Source organism: Sminthopsis crassicaudata, chromosome 2 (assembly GCF_048593235.1).
Source record: "Sminthopsis crassicaudata isolate SCR6 chromosome 2, ASM4859323v1, whole genome shotgun sequence".
Lineage (NCBI taxonomy): Eukaryota > Metazoa > Chordata > Mammalia > Dasyuromorphia > Dasyuridae > Sminthopsis > Sminthopsis crassicaudata.
The window spans coordinates 257,325,574-257,341,213 of NC_133618.1; the positions used below are offsets into that span (position 1 = coordinate 257,325,574).

At 40.1% G+C, this 15,640-nt stretch overlaps 1 protein-coding gene across 4 annotated transcripts; it reads right to left on the reverse strand.

The window, feature by feature from the left end:
• Nucleotides 1–902: 902 nt before the first annotated feature.
• Nucleotides 903–4,573, reverse strand: TMEM210 (transmembrane protein 210). Of its 4 annotated transcripts, none has more exons than XM_074289019.1 (3): nt 4,344–4,573; nt 2,516–2,666; nt 903–1,273 (listed from the first exon to the last, which is right to left on the reverse strand). In XM_074289019.1, the coding sequence occupies exons 1-3, from the start codon at nt 4,468–4,470 to the stop codon at nt 979–981; spliced, it is 573 nt and encodes a 190-aa protein (XP_074145120.1). In that variant the 5' UTR covers nt 4,471–4,573; the 3' UTR covers nt 903–978. The 4 variants fall into 4 exon arrangements, with proteins under 4 accessions (XP_074145120.1, XP_074145123.1, XP_074145122.1 ...); XM_074289022.1 differs by lacking the exon at nt 4,344–4,573 and adding an exon at nt 4,034–4,165 and having other exon boundaries at nt 903–1,545; XM_074289021.1 differs by lacking the exon at nt 4,344–4,573 and adding an exon at nt 3,849–4,158.
• Nucleotides 4,574–15,640: the final 11,067 nt, after the last annotated feature.

Sequence of the window (15,640 nt, forward strand, 5' to 3'; positions counted from 1 at the left end):
TGTCTTTGAATGTTGAGAATCAGTGTGTGTCAGTGTATCTACATAGTCAAACCTATGTGTAGATCATTGTCTGAATTATCTGGATCTGAATGAAAATTTGTGTCCGTCTATGTCTCTAATCTTTGTGCCCTTAAAAAATAGCTTAGTTTAGCTGAATGTTTTCAGTTGGCCCCAGATGGGCACTTGTTGGGAGGAGGCAAGGATTGGCTCAGCCCCAGAGAGATGAGGAGCCCTAGCTAGGAAGAGGGACATCAAGCCAGTTTTACTTCAGCTGAATCCAGTTCCCACCATGTTTGATCTAGCCCTGGGAGCCCAGACACCTGGCTGTGCTTCTGCTCCAGCTGCAGAGTCCCAGAGGCAGGATCTGGACAGATGCCCATGGATGTGCAGGTGTTACCACTTTTGTTGGCACACCCTGTCCTTAGCTGGGTGGTTCATCTCTTTCTGGGGCTGGAAAGAAGGCGGGGAAAGGAAACTAGGAAAACTAGTCAAGCCTGGGGCAGACTGGGAAAAGGGCTGGTCTCTATGGTTGGAGAGGCTTGAAGGGCTACATGTGTTGAGAGACATTCCAGAAAGAAGGGAAGGGGCTTTTTTGAGGTGATGGAATGAGGGCTTGTGTGTTCTGTGTTCCAAAGCTTTTGGGCTACGGAGTTTGGGCCAGGGGAAAGAGCCTCGTCAGTGAATAGCCATCAAACCAGGCCCCACTTTTAGTGGAGGATGACTTTTACCAATTTGTGGTTTAAAAAAAAAAAGAATAAAATTCATACAATACAATAAGACATCACCATTATGACCAAGGCAAACTCGAAGGCTGCCTTGGAACTTCACAGACCCAAATAGATACCCTCACAGACTCAGATCCCTGCACAGAGTGCCACAGGCTCTGATTCACACACAGGATGTCCAGTGATTTAAAAAAAATGTATTAATTTTTTCCCCTCTCCCCATCGTCTCTTCGGTGTCCATCCTACTTTCTCCTCAATCGTCCTCCAAGGGTGGCTCTTCCAAAGACAGTGTTACTTGCTTCTTCAAGTCTGGAAATTCCAGAACTTCCTCCATGGCTTTAGAGACCTCCACCAACTCGACTATCTCACAACTCTCTATGAAACAGTTCTTTGATGGAACAGTTAAAGGGGCGGCTGCCACACAATGTCCTTTGTTCTTTTGGTCCTTTTCCACAGGTGTTACGTGTTTGTGGCTTCCTTGTAGCATACAGTGAGATGGTGGGCACATTCGAGAGTAGCTCCCCATCACTAAACACTGAGATGATGTCCTATGATTGAGTGAGCGATGTTTCAGCCAAAGTCGAGGATCAAGGGCAAGGAGGGGGCACATCTGGGCGGATGCCCCTCCCTTAGCAAAGGACTTTGGGTGCGCTTACAGTTCCAAGCCCCATATCACAGCATCATAACAGAGATGTTGGGGAGACTGCCCACTCCAAGAGTGACCAAGTACAAGGAAGCTTGGTCTCCTCCAGAGGACCAATGGGATGTGTGCACACAAGGAAAGAGGGTTTATCAATAAGTGAAGCCTGACCTAATGTCCCTTTAGAAAAGAAGGTGAGAGAAAGAGGAACCAGAAGTAGCTTAACTTCTGCCCTTTTCTCCAGACAATAAGCCTGTGAAGCCTACCAGGCTTGCCCCACTGAGATAAGTCCCCATCACTCAATTTTCATATAGCTGTCTCCAGTGCTTTGGGGCACTGTCAAAGCCACTGAAAGACATGAACATTGAGAAGCAGCCCCACTTTCCCAGAGAACCTTTTTCTTTCTCACCTACTGCCTATTTCAAAGACCAGAAGGATCTTGAACTGGACATTATATCAGAAAAGTATTTTTCCTACCTCTCTCCCACACATCCTCAAGCCCCCAAATACCCCCTTGCCACCCCATGTTCCTTTTTTCATATATTCCCCATATCAGTCCTATGTTTTATACTGTGTTCTCTCCAGTAAATCCCTTTTTTACATTATTCTTTATTCCATATCCCATATATACGACTTCTATTTCCCTCCCCCAAATAATCCCAATACTCCCACCCCCATATTACCCTCCCACCAGCTTCATGTTTTATCACTACATAATAATATAAGCCATTCTGAACACTTCAACATAATGTTTACACTACCTCTATATAACTCCCTACATAATCCTCACCCTGCTCCTATACTCTAGCTTTCCATATAATCCAAATGGTATGCCCATATTCCATCTCCACTAATCCCAATACCTTCTCCACATTTATCATCCATAGCCTTCTATATTATATAACCCAGTCTTCCCACATCCTTCCCACTACCGCCTTTTGTCCCATATTTCTCCACGTATTTTCCCAGATCTTAACTTCCCTCCTTCCTCATATACTCCCTCAAGGACCGTCCATGCTGCCCATAACAATGACTAGAGCATCTAATCCCCATTAAAATGGCCAGTAGCCAGCTTGGTTGGGAAGGACCCCTCTCCTCCTGTCACCCCTGACGACTGAGAGAGCTGGAAGCCCTACTTCAGCCCACATACCTCTTGGTCCGAATAATGCTGACCACCACAAGGAGCAGGGCTGAGAAGCAGCTCACGCTGACGCCTCCCAGGACAATGAGCAGGGTGGTCAGGGCCTCCCTGCTGATCCCCAGACCACACTCACAGTGCTTTCCATCAATGGAGAGAGTATCTAAAGGGGAAAAGAAAACCAAGAGCAAATGTAGGGGGGAGGAGGATATTAGATGGAGGGAATGAGGAGAGAGGGAGGGACGCCAAGGAAGGTCTGCTCTCTCTGGGAAATTTTTTATATCTCCCCAAACCCTGATGTCCCTGCTTAGAGGTAGTGCAGGTCTCATAGGCTTTCCCCTGGGACAATAGGCTTCATCTCTCTAGCCCAGGGAAGGCTGGGAGTGGGGAGAGGAGCCAGCATTGGAGATATGAGGCTCAGCAAAGGGGACCAGAAGTGATGAAGTCCTGAATAGTGTGTTGGTCTAGAAACTAAAGAATTGGCCCATGAGAGGACAGCTAAATGGCGCAGTGGACAGAGCACCAGCCCTGAAGTCAGGAGGACCCAAGTTCAAATCTAACCTCAGACACAACATTTCTTGTCTGTGTGACCCTGGGCAAGTCACTTAACCCCAATTGCCTCAAAAAAAAAAAAAAAAAAAAGAATGGATCCCTGAGGCAAGCAGGCAGAGCTGCTAGAGATCAGGTTAGTTCTATGGGTCCTACCCTTTGAGGTCTTCCAGTCTGAAATACAAATTACATAAAACCCTTGAGACCCACCCTTTGTAGAAGCCTGGAGCAGCCTCCCCTTGCCATCCCCTGTCAGAAATCCGTCATGCCCCTGAGGATAAACTTTCCCTATCAATTCTACTTATGGGCCATTCTGTGGCTGCTGCCATCCTTTGGTCAGTCCCCCATGGTACTCTGCCTTGTGGTGTCTTTCCCTTTCCCTTCCCCTTCCCCCATGCCATGTGGCAGTTCTCCTAACTCCATTATACTTCCCAACCCCACTTTCTCCTCCTTACAGCTTACTCTTTTAGGGTGCTAAGTCCATTCCAGGATTTATCCTGCCAGCTAAGGACTTGCCCCAACCTCATGGGGTGCCCCCTTCCTATTGGGAAGTTATGAGTTTCACCAAGGAACTTGTCTTTCGCATGCTCTCCCATTCTGTTTCATATTTATCATCAGTATCTATTATTTGCCTTCATTCTGTCTGTAACTCCTTCCCCTACATAAATCCACCTTTTGCCACAAAGAATGGCCACTGTGAATTCTTCACAACCAAACCCTGCCTTTTGGTACCTAGTGTCTACATCACCCACATGGGAACCAGGAGGCCACAGGGTCAGGGAGCACAGAAACGAACCATTTCTCTGGGACATCCAGGAGTGGGATAGGGGAGAGGGAAATAGAGCAGGTTTTCCAGAATTCAGAAGTGGGACCTTGAAGGTCATCAAGTCCAAGCCTCCTTCTTGCACAAAGAGGAATCCTAGTCCCAGAGAAGTTGAGTAACTTGCCCAGTGTCACACTGGTAGGAAGCAAGCAGAGCACCTGCAGCTGAAGAGATGCTGATAGCCAAGAGCAGCAGGCACGAGATGTTGCCAACCCGTCCTAAGGGAGGCTGGGGTTGGGGGAACATGTCCAGCCCCCAGCCCCAGTAGACAGCTCTGGGCTAGGGTGGGTGGGCGGAAGGTGCTGACCTCACAGTGGGGGGAGGGACAGGCTAAATCCCTTCCCCCCCCAGTTCAGTCCCTCCTGCCCAGTGGGTCCCTGGAAGGATGTCACAGGAAGTAGGGAATCTCACCAGTCTCCTCTCCCCCCATCTTGAGAAAAGGACAAGAGGTCATCATATGCTTCTTACCTGATGGATTTGACTTCAGAGGAGACCTCAGGGCAAGGGAAAGGGTGGGAAGAGGGCATGAACTTCCTTCTTCTTCCCGTGAATCTTGAGTTATAACCAGAGTAACAGGACTGCTCCCCATCCCCATCCCCCACCCCTTCCCTTTCCTCCTCCACACAAGGCAGCACCGGGAAGGGTACAAGGACTGGGCCCAAGCCAGGGGGACACAATGTACCTGCCTATCCTTCCTGCCTCAGAGGGCCCCAGTAGCTGCCAAGTCTGAGACAAGAGGGCAATTGTGGGGATCTGCCCCCAGCCTGGCTGCTGGAAAGAACTGGCTTGCTGAAGGAGACCTAGATAGTTGAAGAATTTAGAGTCACCTCAGAGCGAGGATGGAAGGGGGAGGAATAGGAGAAACCAGGTGGCAAAGCAATCCTAACCTGAATCCTGGGAATTCTCATTTCATGAAAGATGTGACGGGGTTGGGGGTGGGCTGAGTCCTTGAACTTTCTGCCCTGCGGTCCGGTTTGTGCCCCTCCAGTTAGCACCCTCCCTGGCACATGCTTATTGACTTGAATGACTTCAACTCACACTACTTGAGGAAGACAGATCTACGATGCTTACCTCTGCTTCATCTCATACTACTATTAAAATTAGTATGCTGTGCCCTAAATAAAACGATTATGGCCACCCCTCTCCTTGCCATTAGGACTGGGAGAAATTGAGTCAGGAACCTTGAATTTTTGGCCACTCTCCATTCCATTATATCATAAAACTGCAGGTGCCTTACCTCAATCCTTGTTGGGATAACTCCCCCTCTTTTTGAGTATTGCCCCTTGCCACCCAGTCTCCTGCCCTCAACCTGCTTATCTTGATCCCCATCCGTAAGGACTAAGTTATGATTTTTTACTGGAATTATGGCTTGCCCACCTACCCAGTATTCTCTATCTTATCTGCCTTACTCAGGCCATATATCCTGGGTAGCTAAAAAAAAATCCTATAAAAGGTCTCTGCCACAATCGATCAGGGTCAAATGATTTTTGGGCATGAGTCCCATTCGACCAAGTCTAATTTCTCCATATTAAAATATTAAAAACCAATCTCTGTCTTGCCTCAGTTTCTCTGGCATTACAATACTGATGTGGGTAAATTCTGTAAAAAAACCTGTGTTCCCTTTAAAATTATCACTCTGAAACTGTTCCCTTTTAATCTGTAAAATTATCACTCTGAAACTGTGTTCCCTTTTGATCTGTAAAGAAGGGAGATACTAGTCTCAAGCCCTCCTGGGGAGTAAGACATGTTAAGTGGCGTCATTTGACTGGACAAATCACCCCATTGATCTTTTGGGGATGTCAGACCCTTTTCAGGAAATTCCAATTGGAGATCTGGGCAAGATATTGATAAGCAACTAGGCCAGGGGACTTTGGCTTTCTTTTCAACCTGAAACCTGAGCCTCAAGATTCCTTTTTAAAGGGCAATTTCAAACTCACTTCTTTGCAGAAAGTCCAAAGTAGGACCCTGCCCACTGTGGAGACATTCTCTTCTTATTGTTAGCCTCATTTCTTTAACAGGACTTGCCTCTGAGAAAGTTAGGCTTCCTAGTAAAACTGGCTTCCTAACCTCCATTTTTGCCATTAATATTTCAGGTTCATGAATTCTTTCACGAAGAACCTGTGTCTCCCACCAAAAGGGGATTTCTACAACTCTCTGCACTGTCACTAACCTCATCAATACCATCCACACTTTAGATAATCTGGAATCGCCAGACCCCATTTCCCCCATGCTGCTCTTCCACTTCCTTTAGACTCATGCTGCTCTCAAGACCAGGAATGCCTTCCCTTTTTTAAATATCTTTGCCTATTGATTGCTTCCCAGACAAAATTCAATCCTTTCCCCTCATCAACCTCCTTCTACCACCCCTTCCACATGGTTGTGCAAGAAAGAGGAAAGGCCTTGATAAACAAATTCATATTTAGTAAATATTGATCTAGCTAACCATTCTACATCTGGGGGGGTGTTTTATTTTGGCATTATTTACCATATTTAACATAACATCTTAACACATTCTATAACTCAAAGAATGAATTTCTAAGGCTAAAATGAAAGTAATTAAACATAAGTCAAGAGAGGACTGGATACATAAATGGTGAGCAATTATATTCTTCCCAGGAGTCTCTCAAAAAACACAATATTCTTATGTGCCTCCTTCTGTATGTTTCTTTACCTACAAGATTAACATATTATTTGCATTGCTTATCTCATCAAGTAGTTATAAGGAAACATTTAATAAACTAATACTTAAATACTTTAAAGAATCTATTTCCTCAGAGTAGGAAGTATTTTCACCAGTGCACAATTTCTCCATGAGGGGAAATTGAGGTCCAGAAAGGTAAAAAGTGTTTTGTCCAAGGTCACATGTATAATACAATGATAATAATATAACAGTAATATGTAATACTGGAGAAGAAATTAACAAACCATTCAAGTATCTTTGCCAAGAAAAATCTCAAATGAAGTCACAAAGAGTTGGACACAACTAAAATAAATAAACAATATATAATAGCTAGCATTCATACAGCGCCTACTATGTATGAAGCATTATGCTAAGCCCTTTAAAAATATTATCTCATTTGATCTTCATAATAATCCTGGGAGGTAGGTGCTATTTTTATCTCCATTTTACAAATGAGGAGACAAACATATTAAGTGACTTGTCCGGAAGTCACAGTGTGTCTGAATTTTCATTTTGAAAAAAATGAGTCTTAGGGGGCAGCTAGGTGGCGCAGTGGATAGAGCACCAGCCTTGAATTCAGGAGGACCCGAGTTCAAATGTGGTCTCAGACACTTAACATTTCCTAGCTGTGTGACCCTGGGCAAGTCACTTAACACCAGCCTCAGGGGGGGAAAAAAAAGAGAAAAAATGAGTCTTCCTGACTCTGGGCTAAGCTCTCTACCCATTGTGCCACCCAGTTACCCCTAGTTAGGACTAAAATGGGACTTGAACCTAGCTTTTCTGAGTACCTGTCATTTTGCTACATAAGGCCATTCTTCAGCTGCTCTGCAGCTAAGCTGCCTAACAATTGACCTAACTAAAAAACAACTACCTCCATTCAGAAGCTCTACTAGAAATGAAGGAAAATTTGATCCAAGGAACAAAGTCCAGAGTGAAGATGGTGGAACTATGCAAATAAGAATCCTTGAGAATCCTGTTCCTCGAGAACAGGAAGCATTTATGGGTGTATGTTAATGTTACAGTACTCACTCACCAAATCTGGAATAAACTTTCAGGTGATACACCTGGACCAAGCATCCTCTCCAGACTCCAGACTAAGAGTCTTTGAAATATTTGAGCACATTAATCAGCTAGTTAATTGTCAACAAGTATTAAATTCTTACTGTGCACTAGGCATTGCTAAGTGCTGCAGATATGAAAACTAACTAAATGAATGAATAAATAAATAGATGCAGTCAATGACCTTGGCCTTTTGGGGGGGGGAGAAATTTATTTTGTATCTTGTCTCCCACTTTAGAATGTATGCTCCTTGAAGGCAGGGGTTGGCTTTTTTTAAAAATTAATTTTATAATTATAACTTTTTTTTTTTGACAGTACATATGCATGGGTAATTTTATCCCTTGCACTCACTTCTGTTCGGAATTTTCCCCTCCTTCCCTCTACCCCCTCCCCTAGATGGCAGGCAGTCAATTGGCTTTTTTTAAATTCTTCTTTTGCTTTTATATTTCTAGCACCCATCAACAGTTGTCTTGATTTTTGTCTTGCCAATAGACTTGGAATGACTCTGGAGAAGAGAGTAAGGCTGTACAGTTCTGCCTCATAATTCCAATTACTTTGCAAGTCAAGACATTACTTCATGAGATCATTGGTCTTCTTCAAGAACCAAGGATGAACAACCACCACCAATAAATAAATAAGTGCAGAGAAAATGAAAGGGAAAGGCACTGGGGGGGAGGGAGGAGGATGAGGGAAACTGGAAAAGGCCTCCAGTAAAAGGTGAGACTTAAGCTGAATATAGAAGAAAAATAAGAGCTGGAAGTGAGGGAACTGAATCTTCATGCACGGAGAACAACCAGCACCAGGTCTGGATTTGGGAGACAGTGTTATGTGTGAGTAGGCCAGTGCAAGTGGATCAAACAGCAGGTGGAGGGGAGTAAAGTGTGAAAGCACCAGAAAGGGAGCAAGGGGTGAGGTTAGGAAGAGCTTTAAATATCAGAGGGCTTTATTTACAACCCTAATACCAGGGGTAATAGGAAACCATTGTAGCTCAATCAAGGACATAACAGGTCAGACTTATTCTTTTACAAAAATCACCTGGGTAGGTGGGTAGAGGATGGATTGGAATGGGGAAGAGGTAAGGAGACCATTTGGAAGGCCCAGAGCTCAGGGCCCTGAATGTGGAGTGCCCAGAAAAGATCATCAGCTCAGTCCTCTAATCTAGGAGGACAGAGCAGGGATTACCCAGAAGAGCCTGGATCCCAGATTCAGATTCTAGAGCACTCAGACCAGCAATGCTGGGCAGCTCACTGAAAGAATGAACTTAAAAAAAAAAAAAGATGAAGGAATAATTAGTATAATTCCAGGAATGGATGCCAGATATAGAACCCAAAGAAGAGAATAGTTTCAAATTATCTACAAGCAAAGCCTCAAAGAAAAACAAAGTTTACCCACAAGATCAAGTAGAATTTCTAGCATAAGAAAAGCTTTTTTAAAAAAAGTGTAAAGTATTATATATGAAATGAGAGTGATAGAGGAAAGTATCAGAAAAGAAATGAGAAATACAGAGGAGAAACTTGGAAAAATTAGCAGTTAACACAAGAAGTACAAAACTTTACTCAAGTTAATTAAGCAGACTTACTCTCCAAAAATCAGAAGAGACCAAAGAAGAGTTAATGACTCCATGAAATAAGAAATATTAAATATTAATTATTAATTAATTAAATATTAAAACAGTGAAAAATTGAAAAAAGTTAGAAGAGGTAAGGCCTTTCATATTAAAAATTCACCTAAGAAATAGATCAAGAGATAATTTAGGACTTACTGGACTCCCTGAAAGCCATACCCAAAAAAATAAGTTCACATAACATATTTTAAGAAATCATGAGGAAAAAAATGGCCCAAATCTCTCAGAATTAGAGGACAAAGTAAAAATAGAATCCAGTGAGTCATCTCATAAAAGAAATCCTAAAATGAAAAGATAATATCCAAAACTAAAGCTTCTAAGTCAAAGCAAAACACAAGTTGTCAGAAAGAAAGAATTCAGGTAATAAGAAACCATAATCAGCATAAAACAAAAGTCAGCAACCACGGCTACAAAGGAGTGGGATGCACTGAATACAGTATTCCAAAAGGCAAAATATATAAGCATAAAATCAATACTTTACCCAGCAAAACTTAATATAGGGGCAGCTAGGTAGAGCTCAGTGGATAAGGACCTGAGTTCAAATTTGGATCAAGCACTTAAATTGTCCTAGCTGTGTGACCCTGAGCAAGTCACTTAACTCCAATTGCCTCAGCATAAAACAAAATATGAATATAATCTAATGGGGGGGAGGGGAAGGGAACATTTAATGAAAACTTCCAAGCATTTCTGATAAAGAAACCAAATTTAGCTTTGAAATTGGATCATAAGTGTAAAGAAAACCATAAACAGGTACATACCAGGGAGTAATCAGTAGAGACTTAATAAGAATGAATTAAATTCTAATGGGAAGGGAGATGAGATGGGAATGATATACAAGCATTTCCTAAGAACCAAAATGTTGGAAGTAACAGAGGTGGAATAAATAAGATGGAACAGCTCTGAATGATTTTTGTTATGTTTTCATGTACTTAAAAGAAGAAAAAGAGAAAAAGGAAAGGAAACAAAAGGGAAGAAAAGCAAAGGAATGAGAGTGTATTTAATCTCTCATATAACTGGGAGCACATCTATAGAATATATCTAAACAAGGAAGGGGTAGTGTGATGAGAGTAATTTGAACCTCAATTACACTTAAACTGGTGAAAGGAGGATGGAAAATACATGCAAACACATACAGTTTGGTGTAGAAGTACATTCCACTCAACAGGGAAATACAAGGAAATAGGGAGAAGGGAAAGAATAAGAAAGACATAATAAAGGGAGAGATTATAAGCAAACCAAACACTAAGTTCAGAGGAGAAATTGTGAAAAAGAATTTAAAAAAGGGGGAGAGGCAGTGTGTGATTTGGATATGGGTGAAGGGAAGACAAAATAGCAGGGAAGGGGAAGATGTTTGCATCAGGTCGGGAGTTCTGATGTTAAACATACTCCTATTTCATGCCCCTCTTTATGTAAAAAGGGGATGGAGAACAAAGAGAACAGGATAGAGGGAAATACTTATATATATATATATATAAAAATTTTTTTTTTTTCTGAGACAATTGGGGTTAAGTGACTTGCCCAGGATCACGTGTCTGAGGCAAATTTGAACTCAGCTCCTCCTGACTTCAGACCTGGTCCTCTATCCACTGCACCCCCTCTGCCCCTAGATGACAATGGATACATAATATTTGAAAGTTTTTACAAATACAATTAAAAGGTTAATAATTAAATGGGGGGGGACCTTTATAACAGGTTTCCCTGATAAAGTGCTTATTTCTAAAATAAGGAACTGATTCCAATTTATAAGAATAAGAACCATTTTTCAATTAACTGATGGTCAAAGGTTATAAACATCTTTTATAAGGATGAAATTCTATTCTAATGGGAATGGTGGAGATGTAGAGTTAGATTCTTTAAGAACTGCATAGGCATTAGGAGTAACAGAAGGAGCCAATTGTTTTCTAGGGGAAAAAATCCAAGCAATCTGTAGACACATGAAAAAATGCTCCAACTCACTAATAATAAGAGAAATACAAATTAAAGCAAAACTGAAGTTCTACCTCACACCCATCAGACCAGCGTGGGTGACAAAAAGGAAAATGACAAATGCCAGAGGGACTATAGGAAAACAGAAGCACTAATAGATTGTTAATGGAACTGTAAATTGGTGCAGACATTCTTGAAAGCTCTCTGGAATTATGCCCCCAAAGTCACTAAACTCTACCTAATTTTTACCTCAGTAATACTTAGCAAGATTAGACTTATTACCCAAGGAGATCAAAAAAAGAGTCTTTGAGGAAACTGAAGGGATTAAAACAGGCAGTGGTAGTAAGAATTGAGTGAACCACAATAGCTCCATCTTGTGATTCCATTCTAGAGCTCAGTTCCTTTTCTATTCAATTATAGGTCTAATTCAATTTCTATTCTGTGAGAAAACTTTATAGAATTGTGGGAATAGAAAGAAAACCTTACTGCATTGTTTGGACTTAGTTGGGAAGCTGGATCACCTTTATCTGCTGTTTAGAGACCCTTCACTAGAGACCTAGGTTGTGCTAACCAGAAACTCAGTGAGATCCAAAGATTGATGCAAGGAGTTTTCTCACTATTGTATATCTCAAGCAATCCATATGCTTTATCTGAAAACCAGCCCAGTGCTTATCAATCAGTTGTTTTCCGGTTTCTTTGTTTGTTCACAGATACTTAGGGGGAGTGGTACACCCTTTTTTCTGATTTCAGAGAACTGCACTAGCTCACTTTCCCTCTCCCAACTTGGAAAGTCTTTAATTTTTCTTCCAATTAGAAGTCAGATTACCTAATATCGTATTGTTTCCTTTTAATTAATTGTTTTTAATTGTTTTTAATGTATAAAGGTCTGTCTCCTTTTGTGCTCAGGGTACAGGCCTAAGCTAAGGAAGTCTGGCTCAAATGGTTGGGCAACTGGCATACATTACTTAATCAATATGCTCATTAGATTGACAATTTCCTTAGTCAATTCATCTTTTGCTCTTTTAGTAATGAAAAAGAACTGGAAAATGGGAAGGGGAGGCAGGATCATATTCTGCATGTACCTCTCATGTCTTATGTTCTATTTTACATCATAGCTATTTATGTTATACTTCATGACTGGGACCTTCATGAAAAGGGGGGCTTAAATATTTTAAGTATCATTTTATCTCCACCAAGGCCTAGTAAAATCCTTTGCATGCAGTAAGTGGGTAATTTATAAACTGATATTGAATTAAAAAGAGCCTTTGGGTTTGAAAAGACACAGGCTCAGAAATAATAGTGATTTATCCATTGTTACAAATCACTAAACCTTAGAGGTGAGTTCAAACCCAAACCTCTCCTTACACTTAGTCTGGTACTTATTATACCTCACTGACTCTCAAGCCTTGGCATGCTATTCCTCCTCAACACTAATACATGGGATTTAGAGACACTGGATTTACCCTCTCCCCATTCCTTTCTTCCATCCATAACCCACCTTTCCAGAATTTCTACCTGTGGGTACATGAAGATACTGATGATCATACCAATCACACATCCACTCCCAAAAGGATGAAATGTACTGTGTTGGAAAATTCTATTGATACTTTTTATATGAATTAAAAAATAGAAACCAAGCTAGTACCCAAATATTGGAGAACAGCTGAATAAATTAAGGTATATGAATACAATGGGCTATTAGGGCACTATATGAGACAATGGGTATGGAAACTTCAGAGTGTGGAAGTATGTACACTAAGACTTCATTTTGTTATAGAAAATATTAAAAAAAAAACTTTAATAATAAAACTTTTTGCAGTCTGAAATCTTTAGTCTTATTTGAATCAAAGACTTACTTACCTTTAAATAATCAAAGACTTGAAGTTTAGAATGACATAGAGTAACTATCCTTTTGTGTTTAGCCAATGTGTTTAACTATGTGTCCCATAGTTTATCATGAATCAAATCAATCCTTTTGTTTACTTTAGATTTAACTAAAAGAATAAAATATCCATTTAATGTAATTAAGATAACTATCTCTTTGTCTGCCTTTGACCAGGTTGAAGTGAATTCTTGGAAGGAGTAGTTAAAGAACAGTTTCAGGAAGACAGTCCTCCAAGAGTGCAGCAGCATTGGCATTATTATTGTCCTGTTTAAGCAAATGAAAAAACAAACAAAAAAAAAAACCTGAACCTGAACTTTGTATTTTGTTTTTTCTTGTTATGAAATTTTGTCTTTTGTTTCATACAAAATGTCAGATGACATTAGGTCAGGGACAAGTTCAAGTAGCAGAAGAATCTTTGCCAGTATTCCATTAAGCAAGAATAATTATCTGAAATGATTTTGGATAAAAATGCAGAATGTGAAGTCTTTATTCCACAAAAGAAACATGAGAAGTCTTGTATATAGAGTACAAAGGAAGAAAATAAAACCAGAAGAATGAGATATACACAATGGCAACAATAATGTAATGAACATAACATTAAAAGACAGCTGAAATAGATTAAGTGCACTGACCAATATTTATTCCTGAGGACAAACAATGAAACATTATTTCCTCTTGATATGGGACTACAGACATCAAAGTTGCATCCTTTGACAGAAGGGGAAACTGTGCCTGTCACTTTTGCTTAACTGTTTTTGTTATAAGGAAGCCATGTGGTGGAGTGGATAGTGACAAGCCTATAATCAGGAAGAGATGACTCTTCCTTAGTTCAAATCCAGCTTCAGTCGCTTACTAGTTGTGTAACCCTGAGAAGGTCACTTGTTTCTATTTGCCTCAGTTTCCTCATCTACATAATGAGATGGACAAGAAAATGACAAACTACCCCAGTATCTTTGACAAGAAAACTCCAAATGAGGTCATGAGTTGGACATGATTGAAACAACTGAACAACAACAATAACTACTTTTGTTTGTTATAACAAATAAAGGAGCCAAGACAGTAAAGTGATAGGAAGAAATATAGTAAGCTCTTCCTACTATACCCTCATTCAAACAAATCTAGAAAATATATCAGACCAAAGAAAAAGTCACCATGAGTTAGTGAGTCACCTGGAAGGCATGGAAAAAAGATCTTAAATGTTATGTTTAAAGAAATCTTAAGATTACACTCACAAAGAATGTCATGGAAATGTTGTTTGTTCATTTGTTTCAACTGTGTCTGACTCTATGACTCCATTTGGGGTTTTCTTGGCAAAGACACTGGAGTAGTTTGCCATTTCCTTCTCCATCTCATTTTACAGATGAGGAAACTGAGACAAACGGTGAAGTGACTTGCCCGAGATCACACAGCTAGTAAGTGAGGCCAATTTGACTCAGGAAGATAAGTCTTCATGACTCCAGGCCAAGCACTCTGCCACCTACTTGCCAAGGCATGGTAACTCATTAGGAATAGAGAAAAGTGGGGAATTAGCTCTAAAAAAACAAACTCCAACTAAATATGAACAAAAATATTCATAGATCTTTTTAAGTTGACAAAGAACTGGAATCAGAATGTGTACCCATCAGTTGGGGAATGGATGAACATACTATGGAATATAAATATGACGGAATACTATTGTGCTATAAATGATTAAGTAAATAGTTTCAAAGAAACTTGGGAAAACTTCAATCAACTGATACAGAGAATCAGAAGAACATTTTATACAATGACAAAAACATTGTGAGACAAACAATTTTGAAAAACTTAGAAAGTCTGATCAATATAATAATCAACTATAATTCCAGAGGATTAATGATGAAGCATTGCTATTTACTACCTGATTAATAGAAAGGTCAAAAACTCAGAGAAGAGAACAAAATAGCATATAGAAATACTATAAATATAATATACGTCTTATTCTGTACTCTGTATCATTCTGCATGTTTATGTATATGTATATATTTATATAAAATACACACACACACACACACACACACACACACACACACAAATACAAATGTATATCCATGTATGTATGTACTCTTTTAGATATGGTCAGTGAAGAAATTTGTTTTGCTCGAGTATATATATGTTTATAATAACAACTTTATCTTTCAGTCTCAATTGATGGTGGGAGAAGGGAGGATTTATGCTGACTGAAAAGAAACAATAGAAAAGAGATGAGAAAATCATCTCTAGAGATCCACAAGTGTGTATATTGTTATATTTTCAAATATTTTTAATATAATCAGTTATGCTGATGTTTTTCTCTTCTTTTTCCATTTGTCTTTAAAAATATTAGCTACACATAACTAATACAGAAATATTTTACATGACCACACACATAAAATCTATATCAAATTGCTTGCATTCTCAATGAAGGGGGAGAGAAGAGAAACTGGAACTCAAAATTTAAAACAAAAAACAAAAACAAAAACAAATGTTAAACATTTTTTGAATATAGTTGTATAAAAAATATTTCAAAAAAATTTACATGAGATAGCTCTCTTGGAGGGGGCAAGAGAGGGATATTGGAGGAAATTACGGTAATG

Excerpts from the sequence above, each read along its gene's own strand:
- TMEM210 (XM_074289019.1), bottom strand. The coding sequence starts at position 4,470 with ATGGGGATGGGGAGCAGTCCTGTTACTCTGGTTATAACTCAAGATTCA. Across the intron at positions 2,667-4,343 it reads TCTGAAGTCAAATCCATCAG|ATACTCTCTCCATTGATGGA; the intron begins GTAAGAAGCATA and ends TTTCCCCTTTAG. Across the intron at positions 1,274-2,515 it reads AGCATTATTCGGACCAAGAG|GACATCATCTCAGTGTTTAG; the intron begins GTATGTGGGCTG and ends ACTCAATCATAG.